The following is a 24,525-nucleotide window of genomic DNA, read 5'->3' on the forward strand; positions in this document are numbered from 1 at the left end:
TAAACTGCATCGTGTTTCTTTTTCTATTTTAAGGTTAATTCAATCTAAAGCAGGAAACCTTGTTTTTTTGACCCGATGACTTGCTTTGTCAAAATGATGTAACGTTGGTGGCTTATGTGCCCAATTTCTTTTTGCCTTTTTATTAGATAAATATGTATGTTTTCATGCCTGATAAGGAGATATTGGCTGGAGCCTGTGCCAGCTAAAACAGATGAACGCACATCAGAACAGGCTTGCAGCTAAATCCTCAATCGCCACTCTTGTAGTTTTCAGTCCTTGGTAGGCAACTTTCTCTGACTCAGACAAAGAAATGTCCTTTTTTTTGGTTACGTGGCAAAATTACGATACTAACAGCTAATTTACTATTGTACTGAAAGACGTTTGTGTCCTGAATTGTAGAATATAAAGTACAAATTTTGCCTTTATTTTGAGCTTAGCTTTACATTTGTTTTACTTCATGAGTGGGTCTTGTATGGCGTGGGAATGGGCCCTGACCTTTTAGTGCTTGTCCCATTCTTTGGTAGCCCCTAAGCATATTTATGTATGTAATCGGTTTAGTTATCTGTTTGTCAGCAGTATAACGTTGGTCGTTTTTAAGATATCATGCTTAATTTTTATGGGATGGTAGATACAGATGGTAGAGCTCCAGCTCAGTGCAGAGGGTGAGGGAGTGGTGGGTGTGGGGTCTTGTGCGTGAAGATAGAATATGATAAAGGTTATTTTTCTTGTTTTGTTGATATCTAAAATTTAAAAGTAAAAAATGATGAAACTGAAAACAGCTCGAGGTGATTTAATTTCGGTGAAAATCGGGTCAAAGTCAAAGTCCAGTTCACGTCCTTCGGGGAAGTTGCATTCTCCTGTTTTTCTGTTAACCAGCATACAGCTTTAGAATCACAAACTGAAGACCATAGACGAGATTTTTTAAAATTGTATAATTACTGTTTGTATTTTGATCGTGAGAATTTGCGTAATTATGATGAAGGAACTGACCTCCCAGCCCACTGTTCCTTCAGTGGGCTGGGAGGAATTTCCCCACGGGGATCAATAAAGTATACATTATTATTGCTATTATGATAAGCCAGCAGAGCACTGTTCCTCTGAGGTCTCATGGTGTCTGAGGGAGCTGTGTTGGACTGTAAAGTGTTTTCAAATGTGATGCTCACATGGCGAAGCATGACTCTACATGAGAAGGGTTGACTTATGGTTCAGGAGGTAGAGCAGGATATTTAACAATTGGATGGTTTGGTGATTCAATTCCTGGCTGCTCCAGTCTGCAAGTGTCCTTTGGCAAGATACTGTGTTCATCATTAGAGTGTTAATGTGTGATAGAAAGCACTAAGATGTAGAAAAAAAGTGCTTTTGTGTGAAAATTGGGTGGATGAAACATCCATTTACCATTTATAAGTTGGCAGTATTGGCTGTTGAGCTAATATTCACGAGTCAAACAACAACAGCATCTGCTGCAGACCTGCAGAGTTTTGGGACTGTTTGGGACTCTTGCAAAGCTGCGAAAAAATCTTTCCGTATCCGACACAAAACACTTGCCAGAGCACTCAAAAGCGCCTTTGTTATGGTTCTTGTAACAGTAGGTGTCTCCAGGACAACATTTTGCAAAAAAAGCATTCTCAGCAGGTCAACCCAATAATGGTCTCAGTGTTTCAAATGGTAAAAAGAAGCAAAGTTGCACCTTTTTTCATCACGGCTCTGTAACTATGGTCAGACAGCAGCTAAACAGGGGGAGAAGGATCTCAGCTCTTCTGCACATTTCACTGGTGCACACAGTTTTGTGAAGTGTGTGGTTTTTTGCCTCACTGCCTTTGGGTAGTAAATACGATTTATTGCTTTGCCTCTTTCATAGATCTTTGGGAGCCTCTCGGCTCTCACTTAGATGGTTGTTTAGTGTTCACTGTGCTGCGTTTCTCCAGACGAAAAGGTGTCCAGCTTTTGAGTGGTCATTTCCCAACACTAACACGATGTGTTTCTCCTTATTTACGTGTTCACATCGCATCTATCAACTTGGGCATTAAAATGATTTACTGGCATCGCTGTGGGGGTGCTGTTTGTCAGTTTGGCCACACTTTGAGTTTGAAAGAGACTGAAAAGCTCCTCGTGGCTGAGTCATGTGAAGCGAGGCTCTCATGGGGGAGAAGCTACGGTGACTGCACCTCCAGCCATTGTTCTCATGCACAGTGTGTCTGACCTGCCTCAATAGCTGCTGTCAAGCTGCTGCCGTAGACAATGCGAGCCTGTTGTGTTGGTGATTGGCAGCTCAGGCTCTATGAAGACACACCGCAACTCTGATTGCCTGAGCTGGCCATATTCTCTTGGCAAGAAACAAAAAAACACTGACTGAGCCTGATATTGTTTAGCTGAGGACATTGTCTCCCTCACTACATTTTTCTGCATCAAAAAGAAAGTGTATTAGCTGAAATGATATCTCAATACTCTCAGGAAGCAGGGTGTTCGTTTTACCTGACCACTGGGAACTATTTGAATGCTGGAAAAAGGTGACAGCTGCTCGTAGATGAACACTATAAAAGGATTATGTAAAATAAAAGGTAACCTAGAGTTCAGGCTTTTTTGTATTATTAACTATATTTCCATGTATGTTTGTACACTTTTTTTTTTAAATTTATGACCGAAACAAGTTTTTTAACTCTCCTGACATTGGATCATAAAATCAGGAATAGATGTTTGCTAGATTAAATAAGTAATAATAATAATAAACACCTTCACTGTAACTTTTATACATTGCAAAGTCACCCAGTAAGGTGAATTGGACCCTTTGTAAACTAGAACTGGAGGAGTCCAGAGCACCCCTGCTGCAGAACATGTGAGCACACAGCAGGAAAGTCTTGATGGAGACTTGTCACTCAGCAGCCCAAATATCAGCAACTCCAGGCTGTTATTTTTGGATAGCAGAACTAAACCCCATCAAAATGAACATGGAGAGCAGCACGCTGTAATTTTAATCGTCATGGATAATGAAAAAACACTAAAATAGTTTGTTGACTGCCCCGAAATAATGTTTAAGCTCTTTTCCTGCAGGTTATACTTACAAAAAGTTTATCAAAGGCTTTATTAGCTAATCGATATACAGTACAGACATGATGAGCTCACATTCTGGAACAATGATTACACAAGCCTGCCACCACACAGCTGAAACTGTCATGAACCTCTGCTGTGGACATGTGTTAGTAAAATAGAGCCTAGTGGGTTAGATGTTTCTATTTTTAGCTGTTATGAAGGAGACAGCTGGCTCTTTGGGGGAACAGGACCACCACCATCTTTGACTTTACACAGTCCTCCTGTAAATTTCTGAATTATTGGATCGTCATGGCTGCCTCTTGTACGACATCCGAGTTAACCAGACACAAACTAAGCAGGTTTAGCTTAATTATAAACATGTATTGTGTCCACCACTCTACTTTAGTCTATAAGACTAAGGTTGCTGTTCGTTCTTCAACAATCATTGTCTGAGTTGAGCTTGAACTCTTATGTAACATACAAGTTTTATTTAACAGAGGCCATTTAAGGCAGCTGTTACATGTTCAGTTTCCATGGATTGACGCAATACTCCACAGTTCAGTAAGAAGTGATGATGGAGTCCACCCACCTCTGTGGACTTTTTGCTATTTTCAAGCAAGTGACCTTGACATTAGCGGGTATAAAAGGAAAAAGGGCGGGCAAACTGAGCAGCACGACGCAGCTTGGTCGCCGACTTGACATTTTCATTGTGATTGTCATTTCAGCATTGCCGCATTTAGAGCCAGAACATCGAACGCCGGGGTCAGCTTTATTACGCTGCAGAAAGTCCCTGTCACAACAACAGACTGACACAGTAGTGAGTTATCAGACAGTGTTGTCTAAGTAAGAGGGTCTAATTTACTCCCGTTGGAGGTGTGATCAGGAATTAAGTGGTAATATTATGAAAACAGGCCATTTTATCACTTCACGTATCGTATACAGTAAACTGTCTAAATTCAGTCAGATGCAGCGATTTAATACATAACCATCTGTACAGACAGACATTTTTTGCAGTGTAGAAGCTTCTGCTGGTGTTCATTTTTAGCCCCAGCATGCATCTGAGTCTGGCCATAGAGATAAGAATGGCTGCTTGAACTTACAGTTTTCTAACAGTTTTTGAAGTAAGGATGCAACTGTGAGTACTTTAATAAAGTAATAATGTAAAGATTGTATTTTTTATTAATTTATATTTTTGATATTTAGTCCATTGACTATCCAAAAGCCAAATACTTAATTATTATTCATCAGAGCCTTACTGGATCTGAATTGGAAATGGTGATTCTGGTAACCCATTTCATCAGCTGTTAATCAGTTAATTTTATTATTCATTCCTTAAAATGAAGCTGCCTACTCACAATCTCTGCCTGAAGTTTTTCCAAGTTTTTCTTCAGTATTTGAAAAAGTAAAACCTCTTTGGCCCCAAAACATTTTCAGAAAACAGACCAAATGCACAACCAGCCTAATAAAATATTCAGGTTCAAGACTCAGTTTTGGCTCCGATGGATTTTAGACTCCTGGAGGGTTCATATTTGTAAAACTTGCAGAGCTCCAGCAAAAGTATTTCAATATAAAAGTGGTAACGAGTACAACTGCAGTAAAACAACTAAACAAAATTGAAGCAGGACATTTGCTTTCCATGTTAAAAGTGCTGTAAATAATAAAACTACAAACCCATTAAACTGGCTTCATTTTAATCCTATTTTAATCTTTTACAGTCTGTTTTTCTTTTTCATTTTTTGTAGCTCAATATGAATTTTAGATATTGAGGATATAAATGTATTATGTCCATCGACAACATCAAAGTGCTGAAATTATTAAACTGTTATTAAATCCAATATTGACTTTTCTTTTTGTTGAGGTCGTGTATCACTGAGCTTCTGAGAGCAACGTGTGGCTCCTTAGATGTTTTGCTTTCTTCACTAGGAGGTTGCAAATTTAATGAGATGTTGATGAAAATGGCTCAACGTGATTCATAAAGTGAAACGTACCTGATTGAATACACAGGTGAAAATCAATTGCAGATCCTGTAAACTTCACATCGGTGATTTTGTCTCACATCAGACTGCTTGTCCTGTGTTATAAATTCAAATTTCACCTAGCACCGCAAAGTTAACGGGATTCGACACACAGGTATTCCTCAGGATACAGCTCCCATCGGGTTCATCGGTACAGACTGTTAGAACATCAGCGTAAGACAGACAGCAATCCAGGAGAAAAAACAATTCTCACCAAACGTGTGGACGTCTGTGAGGAAAAAGGTGTTTTTTCCAAGCTTATAGTCCAGTTGGAACATGCCTTTCATCTCCCGCTCTGTGATGGAGTCTGTTCTGCCCTCCAGGTGTTGATTGGGTCCCTTGGCTTTACTGTCAGAGCTGTAATAGAGCTCACATTGAAGAAGCTTGCTCAGCACAGAAATACTGATTTCCAGCAGAGAGTATGGCCTCCAGGCGCTCTTTAATTGACATTGGTTAACTAAGCTATAAGAAAGCTTATTCTCAACTGCTTACTGCAGGCTGAGTGCTGTTGTGGCTTTGCTAATAAGAGTGTAAAAACAGTAATAGCCTGTGATTTTTAGTTTAGGTCAAAAGACCAGGGGGGTCTTCACAAAAGCTGATTATACAAGTACAAGAGTGTGAATATGAGTGCTGGCAAAGTGTTTTTGTAGACTGGTTTACTTTAACCATGTAGTGTTCTTTTTGTGAACATCTAAACAAAAGTTAGGACACTTTAACAAATTACATGAGGAAAATTTACGTGACTAAAAAGCAAGGTGAACCTTCAAGGGCGTGCACTCCTGGACCTCTGCTTTCATAGGTCCCTGAAAGTCCTGCTTTCGCTACTCGCAGGTGCACATCAGCAATTTCACTATGGATCTTAAACTTGTACATAGGACAAACATCAAGTTTTGTGTCACAGTGTCCAACAGAATAATAATGAGAGCTGGCTACAGTCCTGTGACGAAATGGCACAGTGTCCAAGTCCAAAGGCAGTGCGTCATGCCAGGGGCATGTCATTTTATTATCACCAGTCACTGGATTTTGCCTTCCAGTGTCAGCCTGTCCGTATGCAGTTCGGACAGTTCGGCAGTCCCTGAGGGAGAACGTTCTCCGCAAGCAACATGAAATGTGCCTTCATGTGCTCTCACACAGCAAATTGAAAAGGCAGGAGATTTTTGGCAAGAACAGCTCAATCTTCACTCACCACCTGCCCCACACACCAGATTCTCTTTATTTATTTTTATTTTATTTATTTATTTTCCACTTTAACACCAAAAGGCAACTCTTCATGTTTTACGAGGGCTCCATAAATATGCAAAAAAAGAACCTCAAGCTCATTAATAGAATAATAATAATTTGTTTGTCCCAAAACGAATTATTGTCATATATATATATATATATATATATCCTTGTATCAGCCAAGATGGGCGATGTCAGCTCTTGACGGAACAACAACAACACACAGAAGGCCCTGTGACAAAGGAGGGTGCTCTGTTTCGCCCCCTCCACCCTGTTTCTCCTTGATTAGCTGCGAGGGAGCTAAAAAGCACTCGGTGGAGATTGCCATGGCAACAGGCGTGAGAGGAGCAGGGCTTTACCGGCCCATTACCCATCTGCGCCCTGTTGCATACTGTTTCTCGAACATCCATTTCAACAGTCGACATCCCGCCCAGTCTGGAATCTGACTCAAATCTGAATTTGCTTCTCACTGGTCATATTGTTGATTTTCAGCATATCTTCTTTCATTTTTAAAACATGTATAAATCAAAACCTTTACCGCTAATGCATGACACTTCATGAAGTCGCTTCACTGGAAAAAAAAAAAATTCAAAGTCAGATCAAAGCAAAACCTCCCTGAAAAAGAAAAGTTTGTGGTGCTTTTGCTGTCAGGAAGTGCTTCATTAATGGGAGCTGTGGTCAGGATGCGGCGTTAACGCTCAACACTTCACTGGAGTTGGAAGCATATTTGTTTAATGATTTCACACAGCCCCCACCGTCACTGGCTTATTTGCTCTATGCCTGTCTGATTTGACTAATTGGCCAGTGTGGGTGGTGTTATTGATCAAACGTGTGTAGCTTGAGAATCTTTTGAGGGAAATTTCTGCAACTATACTCCCTTCATCTTATAATAGAGCTGCTTTGAAGCCACGTCCTTGTAAACAAACTAATGACAAAGTGATATTTGTTTGAAAATTGGAGACCATCTCATAGGTCAAACTGGACCAGGGTTGGTTGATATGTGGATAATTTGGTCTCTAGGTTGTTGCTATATATACCAGGGTGGTGCTCATCAAATTGCCATGTTGGTGACTGACGGGTTATTTAGTGGCCAAATGAAGAGTTCCTGCAGTTGCTGTCTTCACCCCCATACAATGTTTAGTCAGCTTAAGTGAATGCTTACATTGGCTTAATCTGCTGCTGGATACTATCCCTGGTGGGAGATATACGTCTTCTTCACTTGACGAAGTCTTGGGTTTGACCACTTCGTTCACCCCATTAAAGTTTTTTCCATCTCTGCCATCGCTGTCCTCTGCCTGGTGGTCTTGGGCCTCTCGGCTAGCTTTTTGAATTCTTTCAAGCCATCTTGGCGTCCTGATCTGACATCCGGTCTTCTTGTACAGGTACTCATTAGAGATCTTTTGTAGCCAGTAGATTTTACTGATCCTTCAAAGACAGCTGTTGTGGAAAGTGTCACTTTTGTACATGTCCTTCTGCACTACCCCCCACACTCAGATGAATATAATAACACTGACATAACGTTGCTCTTATAGAGTTTCATTATGGTTTTGATACTATAAATCAGTGTTCTTCTGAACACCTTTGGGTCTTATACGCATAAGTCAGGCCTGGTTCTGTCAGACATTTCTTCCTATTAAAAGGGAGTTTTTCCTTCCCTCTGTCGCCAGCTGCTTTCCCATAAGGGGTCCATCTGATTGTTGAGGTTTTCTCTGTATTATGATCTTTACAGTACAATATAAAGTGCTTTGAGGCAACTGTTGATGTGATTTGGGGCCAAATAAGTAAAACTGAACTGAAATGAATAGAATTGGATAGATGGATGGATTAAAGTATGGATCAAACCAAGCAAAGTGAGGTGAAACCACGGGAGCTAAAGTCAGTTGATGACATGTATTTAGGAAAACCCTTTACTTTTCTTGAGCCAGTAAAAGCAGCCAGATCCTTGACAAGTGATGCCAGATATCATTGATCTTGTGAAGTGCAGTCTGCAAAGGAAGGACTTGTGCAGGTCCCCAGAGGCAGCAGATCCATTAAGATGTCTTAATCCAGTTCATTAGGCAGGACTGAGGTTGCTGCTTTCCGCCAGTGTGTCCCAACGGTGCAGTCCAGAAATGCACAACAATACTGCATCTAATTTCAGTTGGAAGAAAGTTGTGACTGCAGCTTTTGTCAGTCACAATCAACACCGCGTACTACACATGTAGATTAGACTTCATGCTGACAGCACATACACATTCAAAGACAACATCTTTTGTCAATCTTAGAGCAGGCATTGCTAAGCTCAAGCATTGTGTATTATATAACTTCCATCCATCAAAGGTTATTTTTAAGTGGCGGCTGCTGGTCAGCACTGCCAGTCGACCTCCTTCGTCTTGATACAGCCTCTGTTTCTGAGAATGGCCCGGTGAATCCTCTCAATGCTCTAATCTCGACTATAAATCACAAGAAGACATGTCTGGCTCTGAATTATGGCCCTCTGGCAGTGAACTGGGATAAATTGCAGAGACTTGGATATGCATGAGCATAATTATGAGGGATAATTCAAGATGTTCCTTCTGGAAAATGAAGAGAAATGGCGTTTTGTAAGATCTAAGCTGAACAAGAGAAAAGGCCTGTGGCACGGTACTTTACTCAGGATCTTGTTTGTCTTTGTTGCACTTTGTCACGGTTAAAGTTTGAAACGCTTAAGGATACTAGCAGTATCACTTTAGCCTCAATTAGTTCTCACTGTTTCCATTTTACTTCCAGGCATCGGGATCGCTTTGGAAAGAAAAATGTTCCAAGATTGCCTCGTCAGTCCTCCTACAATGCTGAGGACTGAAGGAGACACGCATTGTATTCAGAAATATAGATTAAGTATTGTAAAGGGAAATTGCTATTGGCAGACACTGAGTCGACTTATTGGAATGTTTGTTTGGAGGAAAATATTGGATCAGTATATCCTTTGTGAATTGAATAAACTGTCTGTCAATTAACGTAACTCTGTAATAAACTGACAAATGGTCACCGGGATACAGAACAAGTGGTATTGGCGTTTGGATCTTGCATCCTGTAACAAATGTACTGGCACTGTGTTTAAAGACAGAAGATCAAGCATTTTCCAATCTGTTAAATGTAGTTAGAGTTTTCCGGAAGCATCTAGAATAACCATTATAAAAACTGCAGTCTAAAAATGTGAATTTATGACCTCAAAAAGTCATGCCTAGTTATTCATCTTTGCACGAATCTTACTTGGAGTTTGTGTTGTTGTTCAAAGGCACTTCAACATAGCTAGAAATCGCAGATGATCCTTGACTTATCCAAAAAGCCTCATCTGTACCTTGGTAGTTCTGTCACGCAGTGTTTAAATACCTGTTTTTTAATATTGGTCTTTATACTTTAAAATATATAAAAAGAAGTAAACAACAATGACACGCTAGTTGCTAGTGTAATGTTGGTATGTCCCAAGTTACTCAAAACTGTTATAGTATCGCAAGATTTATCAGTATTTTCCACACAATTTATTCAGCAACAAAGTAGCTTCAAAGAGCCCGAAACATTTATTTATTTAACATTTATTTTCTTGCCTTCTCACTCTCTCACACTGCATCTCACTCTTCAGTCTGATTTTTAAAAAGAACAGGCGTCCAGTGAGACATTTGTGAGTAATTACAGCAGTGCCGCCCAAGCACTTGTCCTTAGCTGCCCGTTAAATGCCCGTTTCCAGTTTGACTGAGAAGAAGCGAGTATTTATAGACGATCCCTCACCCATCACACGTGCAGACAGACGGTGACAACAAAAGGCGACATAAAAAACAAAAATAACATTTTGAGGTTTAACAAATTTCTCAACCTCTGAAATCCCAAGAATTACAAACCAGAACTAGAATAATTTAATAAATAGTGAAGTTTCCATTTTACATCGTGTCACAGTGTTTAACCAGTTAACTCTCTCTTCTAACCTTCAGACAAAATCAGAACTGAACATAAACAGAAACTTTTTGTTTAAATATAACCGATTCATGTGTGCAGAATATGCCATAAAATACTAAAATAATAATAGGGTATAATATAATAATAAAAAATACATTTTACCATATATATTTTACTTATTTAATACTATTTTAGAATTGAGCTATTTGCACATATTAGAGCTATTTCTTGTATTTTGTTATCTTTGTAATATATTGTATTATTTAATTAGTTCAGTCTATTACTGTAATTGTCTTGGAGCATCTCTAACCCACATAATTTCCTTATGGATTATTAAAATATTCTGATTCTGTTTCTGATTTCTTATTAATCTAGACTGTCACTGATATTACTGAAACAGTGTGTTGTTGGACATTTTTCAGGAGGATATTTGAACTGTAAAGCAGCATGTTTAAATGTTCTTGTAGTGATTTCTGCTGCTTAGAGCTTTATTTTCACTCGATTACCATTATAAGTGCCACTACTACTACACCAACACCGAATGTTGACCAGACTACACTACAGTGAAAAGATCTGCATAAGCAGATATTATATACAGTCATAACTTTATATTTCCTACATTCCTGCATTTGTGAAACCTGATGAGCCACAAAGAATATGATCCTTTTCTCTTTTAGCTCAAGGTTGATAATTTGACATTAGAGGCTGTGTGTTAGAAGATAGTCCAGCTTATTTTTGTAATTTGACTCATCTTTTTTGGACGCTTTCTCAACCCACGGTTTCCTTTTCCTTCAGCTCACATTAACACAACCCACTGTGTGGCTTTTTGGAAGGAAGTATGAGTGAGTGAGAGTCACACTACATGTCATTGGGATCCATGTTTAGCAATAAAAGGATAAAAGAGGATAAGGATAAAGGAGATGAACTTCCATGTGAAATTAAAGTGTCTGTTTGTTGTGTGTACAACATACTCCTAAAATTGTGCGACACTCTTACAGAATCACAGTATCAAGGATTCTGTGAAAAGTGACACAGTTCAGTTTCGTTGCATGTTTTTGAGCACATGAGCTTTTCTGATTCTTCTTCTTGGATTTAAATATTCATTTTATTGTAGGAAAACTTTTGCTTTTATCACAACCCTAACCCTCACAATAAATTGGAAACAGTGATTTACTTTGCTTTCAGCAATGTTAGCCTAAGGTTGGCGCTCGCATGCTGAAATATAAAGACCCATTAAAAGAGGTGGCCGGGGTTCGCGTTTTGCTGTTAGGTAATCATGAAACTTGTATGTCTGAGTTCATTAAATGTCAGTTCAGAGCAAACAAATCCTCCCAATACAACATTTGATTTGATTTAGTTTAACAGTTTGCTAACAAAATATGCTGCTTTAAATGTTTTATGTTTTACAGTCCTCGCTAGTTTTTACTCAAACTGCCAATTTTTTATTGGTCCAAACTCCTGGTTTTCTGAACGTTTAGATCTTAAAGAAGAACTTTAGTACATTCGTATTTTTATTTTTGTACTTAACTGGAATAGCTTTGCTTGGTTCACAGTTTGGATGCAATCCCTACTGTATGACACAACCAGTCTTAGCACCCACCCTTCCTTTATGGTTGCTTTCTTATGATTAATTTTTGGCTGTGATGAATTACTTGCACCTATGCTGACCTCAATATCTGAAACTTTGACCATGTTTAATATAACATGCGCCACTGTAAAACTATATTTGCATCATTTAAAACAAGGGCAGTCAGAATAGATCCCCTTGAAAGAAACTGTGTGCCTTTCAGTGTGAAATTGTGAAATGCAAAATAGAAACACGAGTTATAATCTCTGCTGAAAGTGTCTGTTTATGTGTTGACAGATGGCATGTTTGGGAGGTGTCACTCTGTTCCGGTGAAGGAGATTTACACCTACGATGTTTCCCCATCTGTAGTGCAGCGCTTCAGGATGCTGCTGGAGAAGCTTTCCAACAGAGGTAAACACGTGCACACATGTTCTGCTTTCCTCAGCCCAAATGTGTATGTACGTTTGCACAGAACATGCACACGCACAAAGTGGCGTGCCGTGTCAGCTTCAAGTTCATAATCTTCATAATCATGGTCATGTGCAAATTATATGCACACTCAGCTCTGCGGCTTTTGTAGGATATAACCACAAACTGATTTGAGATTATTTTCCAAACCAAGGTAGAATAAGTGTGTTTAAACTTGTCATATAGGAAAACAAGACTTGTTCCACCCAAATACTGTAATGTCTTTTCACTCGGTCAGATCAAGATTGTATGCATGCATCCACAGTATGTATTTATAAATATACAGTGGGAATAATATGTGCATTTTACCCAAATAACCTTGACGCCTGTGAAGCAGGTGGGTTTTCTTGATTTGTAATTACTTCCCCAGGTTAGGGGATTTTAAAGGCAGGATTAGGGATTGAAGGAGTTGAGCTAATGCTGTCACTGAGAGTGCTAAAAAGAGCTGCATGGTTCAGTACGACACATTTACTACTTTCCTACTTTAGTTTCCATTCACTCATTCAAACCCAATCAGAGATACTTGCATGTTATAAATGTGCACACTCTGGTGTGCATAAAGCAGTGTGTTAAAATAAATATGTCTGTTATTTTAAGTTTAAAATGTTTTAAGTGAAATAAATGAAACTCATTATTTTACCTTTCTTATATATTTTCCAGAGAGTATTTTCCCTCTTAATTTCCTTTTTTTTTGGCTTCTCAGCATTAAAAAACATCTAAACTTTCACAATCTTGTTCTGTTTTTCAGTCTGTAAAGATGGATTTAATTCCAGAAATAAGTGCTAACTCATTCCTCTTCTTCCTGATTTACCGCAAAGCTATTTGTTTTCTGCCCTGCACAGATGTAGTCAACATAAGGCTCATTCACAGCATATTAGCAAGTAAAGAGAGAGGAAGAGAAGTAAGTGTTGTTTAAAACTGTGCACAGACACAGTGTGAAGTGAGGCTTTTAGACATTTGTCACCATTGAGGAGAAGCGGTGTAGTGAGAAGGACTAATGGGAAATTCTACTGTTTTGATCAGTCTGAATGTGCTCGAGGTTCTGGTGACTGTTACTTATTGACACAGCTACTACATGAACTGCATTAAAAGCTTCTGGGTTAAAGAAAAGACAAGAAAAAAGAAAAGAAAAGACAAGAGAGCTGCTGCCATTGTAGACGCACCTTCACACCGAGGCCTGTCCTGGTGAAAACAGCATGTTAGCAGACTTACTGGAGGAGCTGAAGGAGACTGGACTCCAAGCTGCTCCTGCTGATCACTGCTATGCTGGACCTGAAGATGTGGCCTGTGATGTCTGCACTGGAAAATAGACACAGCTGCAGCAGAAAGGACTGAGAGGCAGAGAGAGCTGGAGGTGAGTCGACAAAACATCCAGCAGAGAATCCAGGACAGAGAGAAAGATGTGAAGCTGCTTCAACAGGAGGTGGAGGCCATCAATCAGTCTGCTGATCAAACAGTGGAGCACAGTGAGAAGATCTTCACTGAGCTGATCCATCTCATCCAGAAAAGAAGCTCTGATGTGAAGCAGCAGATCAGATCCCAGCAGGGTGCAGACTTTTCTTCTCAAGTCAGATCGCACTGATCCTGTCGGCAATTTTTTGACAATATTAAGTTGTGTGAGGTCAATTTTGTGTAGTTTATGTGCTGCCTGCCCCAAATGTTAGCTGCCAGTCAGCAAGCTTGCAGTTGTTTAAATTGTATTTTCTGCTGGAGTCTGTACAGGTGGCTGTCGCAGTCACACTGGCAATTACTGCTAAAGCTAATAGCTTTTTTTAGCTTCTGCTGTTGATTCTAAAGCAGAAATGTCAGAAATTCAGTGCAGTTTACATTACTGCACTCTGCAGTATAGGTTAGTCAAATGGATATTCATTATTGACAGAGACATGCTTTTATGGTGAATAAACAGAACAGTCTCATGGGTCTTGTGCCTTATCCTGATTATCTGATGTCATTCTCATCACAAAAGGCAGAGATGAAAAAATGTAACGTTCTGTCTCTGTTGTCAAACAGATGTTTTTTTCTTTTTTACCTGGTTGTTCAAAGAACAATGAGACCAAAGATTAAAGCTAAACTATTCTCAGGAACTTGAACTTGTTTGTGTTTTGCACTTGTTGATTGAGAAAAGCCAAATAAAGTCAATAAAGGAATTATTGAAGCCTTTGAATGATACAACCAGGATAATCCAAAGTTATATATATCTCTATATAAATTTGTATGACGTATTTTCCTTTAGTTATATGTTAAATATCTTATAGATTTAGATCTTAAATTTATTCAACTCTTGTTCGCAAAACTCTGTATTTTCTGTCAAAGTTTAGAATATAATTTTGTGGCTTTAAACCACAGTTTGTCTGAGTTTGTAATGAATGGATCACAGTTCCGAGGAGATTAATTGAATTAGTTATAAAGTGGTTTACTTTCTGCCAGAGTTCACTGTTGCATGCCACGACGTCCATGCTTACAGTAATACATCAACATAGCTGTTTATCCCACAAATGAATGAACTAAAAAGGAAAGAAGGAACGGCCCGAGTGAGCATTATGGCGTAAATATTTGTTATTTGACTTTTTGGTTTAATCAGCCTTTGCTGTGCCTGTGTAGAAACGAACAGATGGATCAGTTGTCGTCTTTCCTGCTGCACTAAGCTGCTGTTAGTGTGCTGTACCACGAGAGGGAGGCAGAGACCTGCGTAACCTCCCACTGAGCTGGATTTCATCCCCTTTCATCATCCAGCTTTGCTCTGAATGACAGGACCTCATGTATGCAGGAAGAAAAGAAAGAGTCCAGTCTTTTGTGCTTGACCACTCAAAAGAGAATGATTTCAAAAAAGTACATTTGTTTTGGGAGGAGTTTCTCTCGTGTTTTTATTACACCATCCTTCTTTTGAGCTCGATTTAGTGCATTTCCTCCCTTTCCTCTACCCACCCCTCTCCAAAAAAAAAGAAAAAAAAAGTCCTCTGGTTTAATTCTCCGAATCGGGGCTCAGCGGGAGAGCTAGAGAAATATTCCGATTTCACAGAGGCGACAAGTTTGGAGGCATTTGTCAGGAGCTCTGAAGTGAAATGAATTATGCAAATGAGATGTTTGGGCCCGGCTGTCTGCAGAAGCCATTAGGGAGGACAAAACTCTAAAGACACTAAAGCATCTGCATTTCAGGCTCGGCTAGTCCACTAAAAAGGTAACACGGTTTACTCTGTCCTTTTGCTTTCCCTGTTACAAACACGATCCTACGCCCATATGCCCATCAGCTCTGTTTTAGGAAATGGGAACTGATGTCCCGATTCACAAAAGCGCACGTGGAAAGAAGAGTCCACAGTCAGACCGATATCTGGACATTTAGGCAAATACTTTATGTTTATTCCCTTTGACATTGAATTTCTGTTAGAGTTTTCACATCGCAAGAGTCACTGGGAAGCTCTAGTCTTGTTTCCAGTTTTCCCAATAAGCTGAGCTACTGATGGTGTTTTGGCTGCAGCTTCATGGAAAAAATAGTTTGTTTCTTCAAAATGTTGATCTGCTCCAAGGAGAAGCAGGTGATGGATAAGCTCAGTGCATCATGTCCCATGATAGCATGACACTGTGTTAGCACATGAAGCCGGTTTACAGTGAAACGGTGAAGCTGAGGGCAAGATCAGTCAGCCGATCCAACATGCAGGAAGCTTTTCACCCAGATGATTTCACTCTTAACATCTTATCTGATGTACAAATTAATATGCACATGTCTCCATTATGGCGTACACCTGCCGCTTTTTAATCTGTTTGCAGAGCAAACACATAATGATCAGTCGTCAGTCACTGCTGCGCCGAGCTTGGTGCTTTCCAGCAGGGAGTGACGGGCAGCCTCATTTATAAAAGAGTGCACAGGAACCATATTAAAAATAGTAAGTAAGTAAAATGTATTTATACAGCACCTTTCTACATAAGGATCACAAAGTGCCCCACAGCCACAATCAACAAATACAAAATACAAATATTAAGACATAAAAGTATCCATTAAATGCTTAAATAAACATTTCAGTAATTTCATCAGATCTCAGATGTAATGCTCATGCATTCCATCTTTTAGGAGCCACAATCTTGCATATCAATGGATAGTCTCATTTGGTTTTCAGTGTAGAACAACAAGATTTGGTGTGAAGTCTGAAGCCCTCAGTGACCTGCATATTATAGAGCAGAAGCAAGAGCTTGCTAATGTGAACAGGCATTTTACTGTACAGAGCTCTGAAAGTGATCAGCAAGATCTTAAACTAAAGCAGGTGCAAAGATGACAAAACGCATGAAACACTTAGAAGACCTATGAAGTGCAGCAGCTGGATTTTGGACCGTTTTGTAAGATGACTTAATCATTTCTTATTCTGATTTGGACACCATTCCACTGATGGGGTCAATACTTCATAGATGAAATATAAAGATTATCAATATAATTATTGAAACTAAGAGCCTGGTCAAATATGACACCAAACTTTATGACATTTGGTGGAACCGCCGATGATAGAAGTGCACATAAAAGGCCAAAAATGGAATTGGCCAATTTTCACAGTCAGGCTTCATTCCACACCTTACTGTGGGCTCTTCTCACAGGCTCTTCTGATTATTTTTGGTTAATTATTTAAGTTAGTTATTGTTCTATAATTGAGAAACGCAAGCTAATTTGCAGCTCTCACTAATGACACAACATTTTTGGGTGACTATTAAACGGAAGTCAAAGAGAGACATAAAAAAGATGTCAATTTTGTTTTATAAAGAACTCATTTAATAAATGGATAATGTTATGAGCTCATCCATAACCAACCCAGATGTTTAAGTCAAACAACTAGTTTTTTTTCCACCTAGTTAACCTATAGGTCCAACCCTGTGAGAGAACAAACAGGTTCGCCACCATCCCACAGACGTTGGACTGACCACAGCGCTCTAGGTGACACACTGAACCAAGAGTTGCCCCTGATGTGAATGAACGTGAGATAAAAAAGCGCTTGAGCAAAGATAAAAGTGCTGTATGAATGTGTGTGTAGTAAAAAAAAAGTGCTGTGAGTGCTCAAATTGAGTCAAAAGGCACTATACAAATACCAGTCCATTTACGCACATCCTCATAAACTCTATAAGTCTGTCACTGTAGAGCCTGTCTGTGTTTTCTGAGTGTAGTTAATGTCACTGTACGCCCATTTAGTAACAGCGTTATTATTATCAACAGGGGTAATATCGAAACTACAAAAATCAGACGAGATTTAACCTTTAGCACACAGTACATTTGCCTCTCTCTTTCTTTGTGAACGGTTTGATTCTTTCACAAAGTTGTTGCTGCAATTCTGTTTCTCCCCCTTTAACCACCCACCCACACACACACACACACACACAGACCCTCTTCCCACTCGCACTGCTCACTAAAGGCCCTGCAGATGTGAAGTCATTTGAAAAGCCACCTCGTCAGGGTCACAGCTGCTGTTCGCCCACAGCAACGATGGTCCTCTTTAGTTCGCACACGACATCAAAAACACACTAACCTCCCCGCACCACCTTTGAGAGACTTAACAGTAGATAACTCTTGCCTTTATCATTATTATTATCATTATTATCAGTTGTCCCATGACTCCTTATGTTCTACAGCTCCAAATTCACTGTAAGTCATGCCACGAGTTCCCTTCCTCTTTTCCCCGTGGGATCTTTTGCTCATGTTGCTAAAAAACTGAACATTTTCACTTGGAAAAATCAAAAACGTAGTGATTCACAATTTTGTATCCCACCGCTTTCTTGTGTTTTTGCTGTGTTTTATCCTATTTAGTTCCACAGCATTCATTCATTTAAGCATCTGTCACATAAACAGTATGCCTTCAGGGATAATCAAAGATCTTCTGAATCTGAGACTAAAGTGTGATTCTTTGATTCTTTAGTAATTTACAAAAAATATATACACACGGTTGAAAATTGTCAGCATTCTACATCGCTTCTATTTTCAGAGTGTTTGGGATTTGTTGGCAAAGACGTGTCGTGACTTTTTTACCCGGCGATCCAAAAAGTTTCTCACCTTGCTGTCTGCTGTTTTGTAGGACCGCAGTGATTGTAATTGGACTTCAGGTTGTGGAAATTAAATTTGCATAAATGCGGCTGATAAATCAAGTTCTAAACTGGTGGAAGGCTGCAGTGTTTTTGCCCATGGTTGTAATTAGCGTGACTCTTAGTGAATACGGCCGATGGTATTTGTGGAGCAGGCGGGCATCATTTAGCAACTGTGGAGGACGTGCAACACAAAATTGTTGAGAAAATGCAAACTGAACTGGAGCATTTCCAAAACGTCTTTTTCTGACCTCTAACCTCCTCAAGCTACATGCATTTCATTTTTCCAAAGACTTTTTATTTAAATAACTGTAATCACAAAGTTTTTTTTTTATTACAAAATTGCCTTAAGGGGCTTTACAATCTAACAACCTGTTACAATGTAACAACCTATGTCCTTAAGCTTTCCATAGTCCATGAGTCCTTGCAGGTACATCATCGCATTTTAAATTCAGTCCAATTTCTTTCAGGACCACAGTCTCATTTATTTAGTTGTGAAAGCTTCAAACTCCGATAGACCTTCACCTCATACTTCAGCTGGCCGACAACCTCCTGCCCGCTTTTCTGTGGTCGGTTAAGTCTGTGAGATGCGCGGAGTCACTCTGAATATCCTGGCAGGGGCTCCAACGTTTATTAACCTGTCGTGTCAGATGCCGTCTGTTCACCCGCCGCTAACGCCCGTTTTCTCTGCCACCGTGGCTGCCATTAAAGGCTCGGTTTTATGTCTCTTTGATGGCGAAAGCTGGCCTGACACGCTGTGCAGCTGTTAAAGAGAGGCTTGTGCCTGATTCGTGGCAGTTGGGGTTGTAATTCATTTTGCGGGGGTCTAAAGGAGGTTTCTCGGTGCTGAGATGCTCTGAAATGAGTTGAGCTCGTTTAATTGGATTCGCAAATGATACAGGCAGAAGTGTAAATTCAGTTGGAAAAAAATGGTGCTGTTGTTGGTTAACTAGAAATGGTATGAGATCTTGGCAGCAATGAGATTATTGCTGGCAGCGCTTTCCAGTTTCACAACATGCTGATTGTTCTGCAGTGCGTCTTATAGAGCTAAAATCTTAGGAATGGACATTTTAAGTAAAAATAACAGTTAAAAAAAAGATCATTTCTACTGAACATTTTCAGAATTTTCGTGTTTTTTTCCCCAGTATGTTAAATATGAAAGGAGGCTAAATGTTTTTATCTTGTTTCTTCCTTCATTTTAATGTTACGCCGAATTTTTTCTGTTGCTCTGGAGGCTGTCTTGTTTTCACAAATTGGGTTTTCTCAGTAAGAATTAGGCTGCGACACAAGTTTGCTCTTCAGTGGGTCTGATGATGATGATGATGTTCTTTTGCTGAGATTTGTTGGGGGTTTAAAGAAACTCTTAACCATTGGTGATAGCTCACTGTGAGAAATGACAAAGCGAAAGAGAATCATCCCGTGAATCACCTCTAAAACACCATCATGCACTCCCTGCTCAACAGACGGCTACAGGCAGACACGAGCTGGTGAAAAGTGGTTATTAACATCACTTGGGAGTTGGTGGAAACTTTAAACAGAGCTAAAAGAGAGAGAATGTGACTCTTCTCAGAACTCATCACCTCCATCTTTTGTCTCCAGCCTCGTTCCTGTTTACTCTCGACTCCGGCTTTTTTAAACCTCGGGAAAGACTTAATTTTGAGCAAAAGCATCCTCATTTCAAAACGTGTTGCTCCGGGCAACCTTTTCTACACCTTTTACATTCAGGTCTTCTCTTCTAATGTTCATTTTGCATTCTGTTATCATAGTTTCAAAACTCTCTAAACCCGTGTGGTAATTCATATTCCTGCTGTCGGATTGTATAACCTTGTAATCCTTTTCGTCCGGTTCTCATTCAGGTGAATGATTGAAAGGCCTCTTTTGAAAGACTGCCTTTATCTATGTCTAAATATCTGTAAGTTATGAAACATTAATGTTGTTACTGAAGTTTGGGGCTTATTCACACTTACGGCTGTTTTGCGTGTCACATATTCAGATGGAGGCAGTGGTATGTAGCATTAATCATTCAGGACAGGAATCCTATATTAAAACAGTAAAACGCTGATATTCTGTCTCTACAACAGGTGTTTTTTTGGCAGTAAGATGGTAGCTTTTAACTTTTAGTTCAACTTGGTTTGAAACAGCTGATGCACGTCTAATCTGTTTGGCTGCGTCCCTGCTGACTTTGACTTCATGTAGTCGGACTTCTCCATGGTCTGCATTGCCAATGAGGTTGTTGCTGTCAGGATTTAAGGCTGCTCTTTGCCATCATGCTTCATGTTTTTTGGTTATCTATCAATATTTTCCCCAGTTTTCAGTTCCCTCAGCTCAAAATGTGCTATCACTTTTTTGCGTGTGAAGCTGACAGGGATGATATTTCCCTTCTCATTTCAAGTGCACGTCCTCTGTGGTGGACCCACATCTTGTGGCATCACAGCTGGAGCTACAGTCTGCATTACTTGAATCTTTCAGCAACGTCATCGCTCATCTGCCAAATGCCTCCGTTCGTGTTGTGCTTTGCGCAGCGCGGCCATATTTCCGGTAACATTTCGTTCCGCTACCCCATCTGGTGTTGGCGCCTGCTCCTCTGTTCAGTTGCCAAAAAACTGTGTTTGAATGCATGTTAAGTATAAGAAACAGACGTGAATGCCCAAGCAGCTCATCAGCCTTGTCCTTTTGTACACTTGCTGAAATGCAACACTTTTTTTTTGACATGCCCAGTAAATCCACAAGAATGTCTGGCTGACATTGCTGCAGTGGCAGCTTGACAACTAGGTAATAAAATCATTACCTAGAGGAAAATAGACACAAACGTCCAAACTACTTATTTGTTCTTGCTCTTGAACACTTGTTTAAACAGCAGATACAAATAGCTTATGCATAAATACCAAATAAGGACAGCTGATAGACAATCAAATATCAGAGATGTAAAAAAAACAACTAGGTGGTCAGGAGATTTACTGAAACACTTAGTGAAAATTCCAATAATATTTCTTTCATCTCAATGAAAGAAATATTGAAATTTCTTTCATTGTGCATAAATATACATGTGCATAAATTATGTAAAATAGCTCTCTTTAGAGCTTCGCCCCACCTTATTCATCACATTTGTGGTTTGCTTATACTAAAACAAACATTAAGAATTGCAGAGATGGTATTACTCAAAATTTGGTGTGAAATTTGGGTAATAAATGCACAACACAAAAGCAAAGCCACATCTCTTGGCACGTAACAAACATCTTACTAATAGTATTTATTGGCTTATTTGGTTCACTGTTCTTTATTTACTGTTTTTACGTGGACATTGATCTCACTGTAGGATGTACACATTCTGGGTTTAACCCCTGACCTCACTTTTTCATCATGGCAGTGGTGTAAATATTTAATCATTTGTTTAAGTAAAGATGTGTAAAAGAAATTCCCAAGTAGCTCATCATGTTGTACAACTGAAGTGCAGCAGGAGAGCGAGAGGAGAGACGGTTTCTGCTTAGTCACTGAAACAGTCTCTCGCCGGAGTCTCCAAGGACGACCCGCTGTTTCCTCGTCTCCTCTGCTAATGAGTGACCTAATGAGTTTAGGGAAATTACTGCATGCTTAGCAATTTCTTCTCCGTCTTTCTATCCCATACTCACCACGTGTCGGCTAGACTTTGCTCATGCATACAACCCACTTTTTCTGTACTTCAGTGCAGTTTTAATTCAGAATTTCTTTTCATTCGAGGCTTACAGGTGCACAGTAGATATGCACCTGGGCAATACTGGACTTCCTGCTTGTGTCCTGTTAACGTATGTATTCTTTCTGTAGGTTTGACCTGGGAAGATGATACCACCCAGCAGGTTCTGTCCAAGGAGTTATCCAAACTGAGAAGGATTCCCTACAGACCACAGCAGACTGGGTCGTTCTACACCACTGAGAGCAGGTCAGATGTTTATTTAGCTCAAATAGTTTTGTGACCAAAGGACATGTAGATTTGTAGATTTGCACTTCTGTTTTATCTTACTCCTAATAATTTTCATTTAGTTTTGTCGTCACCCCACTTGGCAGGCCGGCAGCGTGGACAATAAACTTTGTGAACACGATGCCTCGAAAATGAGACGGCATAGGACTTGATAGCATAGGTGCATCTACTAAACATTTTGGACAAGTCAGAATCCCAGTGACCTTGACCTCAAGGTCAAGTTGTCTGAAAATCTTGTGAAAACAATAACTCGAGAAAGATAACACTTAGGATTTTCAAATGGATACCATTGGTGTATCTACTAAAAATCTTCAACGAGTTCAAATATCAGTGAGGTGAAGTTTTCTGTCACCTAGGATTTTAAAATTTATACCACAGGTGTATCTACTGCTGTAGGAGGCTGAAGGGTAGCACTGGCTGCTGCCAGTATTTTAATTTCTTACTTTTTATTTTACTTTGTGACCTTTTTTTTTTGCCTTTTTTCTAATACTAATATATGATATATGAAAATTTTAGAATGGCATCATGTTAATAATTCCATCTGGAGGAAAAACAATTCATTTGCACGTCTTTGCAATGAAGTTATCTGACTGTGCTACTCTGAAGTGACTAATTTCTGCATTTTGTTCATCTTTTTCCCTACTCCCACAGGCCAGTAGCTCAAGCAATGGACCCAGTGGACCAAAGGGTGAAACCGGTAGAGGTAGAACTCAGCAAAAATCTCCAGATGTACCTGCAGCGCCTTGGCCTCCTTCCCAAGACATCTACTTCCAGCTTGAGCGCACCAAGCAAGGTAAACATTTACTCTGTTTGGCTTCTGGGACTTGGTTGTTCCGGTTCATGATTTTCTTGCCATTTGTTGGAATTTCTTTGCCTCAAGCAAGTAAACAGAAACTATTATGCTTTTTATTATTTTCTGTTACATATTATCTTCTTCAAAGGTGGGAGCTTTAATTAAACATGGGCAAAGTTACAAACAATGAAGGCAAAGATCTTCAAACTAAACTTAAAAGCACCACCCACCTGCTTTACTTTTGTTCATGAGAAATAGCTAATCAGAAAGAAAAGGTCGGTTTAAGTTGGGGTCTGTTTGACAGTGAATGATCTGAGTTGCACCAAGGCCCAGTATACTGTGAATCATGCAAAGTTCCTCTTGTAGAGTCCAAGCGTGAAAATATGGAGCTGTTAATTCACCTCTATACATCAATTATCAGTGTGCTAATTGAAAGGATTCAAAAAAGCCCAAAAGTAATGAAGCGCAACTGACAGAATATCGCTGAAGTGCCACATAAACCTCAGCTCCCGCTGGTCCTGTTCTCACATTTGAAAAACGAAGAATATGTGAGGAATTTGTTTTTATCCCAATGACTGCATTTAGCCTCGACCTCCATTCGAGGCCACCTGGCTCAGTTTGAAAAGAAAGCGTGCACACATACAGTGCACGCTCGCACAACACGCTGAAAGGACACAAACGCGCACACCTTCACAGCAGGCGGTCCTCTGTCATCCTTCGCTGTCGCTCCTTTCTTGCTTCTCTGTCCTAACTGATGACTTCTCCCAGCTTGACCGTTATGAGGGAAATAATACCAGCCGAGAGTTCAGGAGTTCACCGCTCTAATTAATAACTCAAGGCGCGACTGCGTCCCTCTGCTGTGCCTGCAGAGGCCTCTTTCCAGCTGGGGAATTGTACTGAGGACCAAGCGAGTACGACTGCGTGGAGCCTGCAGGCATCGCTCGCAGGCTCGTGGCCTTTTCTATCCAGGTTCACCTGTTTGGTGGCAGCCAAAAGGAGCTGGAGGGTTGAAGGGGCCCTTCGGGTACGAGTGGCATAAACATCACCAACTGAGGGATGTAAATGAATAAAGATACTGCCGGCAACAAATACCAGAGGGGGCCTCGCACACACAAATCATAAAGAAGTATGACAACTGTGAGGAACGGCTTATGTCTGTATTGTTATGATAATTTTGCCGTTACTCAGGCTTGTGCCATTTCTGTGCTCTTAGGTGGGCGTTAATGGAGCCGGCAGTGACAATTTGCTTTTGTTGTAGCTGATGGATCTGTTAATATGATTGCATAAATGGATTAATAACTTTTTTTCCCCAAAAATGGGCTTTTTCATCTCAATAATCATTTTTGTTCAAATGAAGCCTTTAATAATAAAGCAAAGTGCTTCTTCATGCATCCAGATACTCTCTCTAAATCTAGTGGAAGAACAAAAACAAGAAACGTTACATTTAGATGTTTTCAGCAAATGCACATCTATTTAATTTTGCATACATTTTGCCTAGAAGTAAATTGGCTACGCT

General features: G+C 39.8%; 1 protein-coding gene across 3 annotated transcripts in view; it reads left to right on the top strand.

Annotated features, from left to right (window-relative positions):
• LOC120737679 (receptor-type tyrosine-protein phosphatase N2-like) overlaps positions 1 to 24,525 on the top strand; it is a 208,468-nt gene that overhangs the window by 15,520 nt on the left and 168,423 nt on the right. For all 3 annotated transcript variants that reach the window (XR_005696807.1, XM_040038521.1, XM_040038520.1), the window contains exons 3-5: positions 12,040 to 12,153; positions 22,063 to 22,177; positions 22,868 to 23,009. Coding sequence is in view for 2 of the 3 variants with exons in the window: in XM_040038521.1 (XP_039894455.1) it covers positions 12,040 to 12,153; positions 22,063 to 22,177; positions 22,868 to 23,009 (371 nt within the window). In the remaining variant the exon portion in view is untranslated. The remainder of the gene's footprint in view (positions 1 to 12,039; positions 12,154 to 22,062; positions 22,178 to 22,867; positions 23,010 to 24,525) is intronic.

The sequence above is a fragment of the Simochromis diagramma genome, unplaced genomic scaffold, assembly GCF_900408965.1.
Source record: "Simochromis diagramma unplaced genomic scaffold, fSimDia1.1 OVJJ01000247.1, whole genome shotgun sequence".
In the NCBI taxonomy this organism is placed as follows: domain Eukaryota; kingdom Metazoa; phylum Chordata; class Actinopteri; order Cichliformes; family Cichlidae; genus Simochromis; species Simochromis diagramma.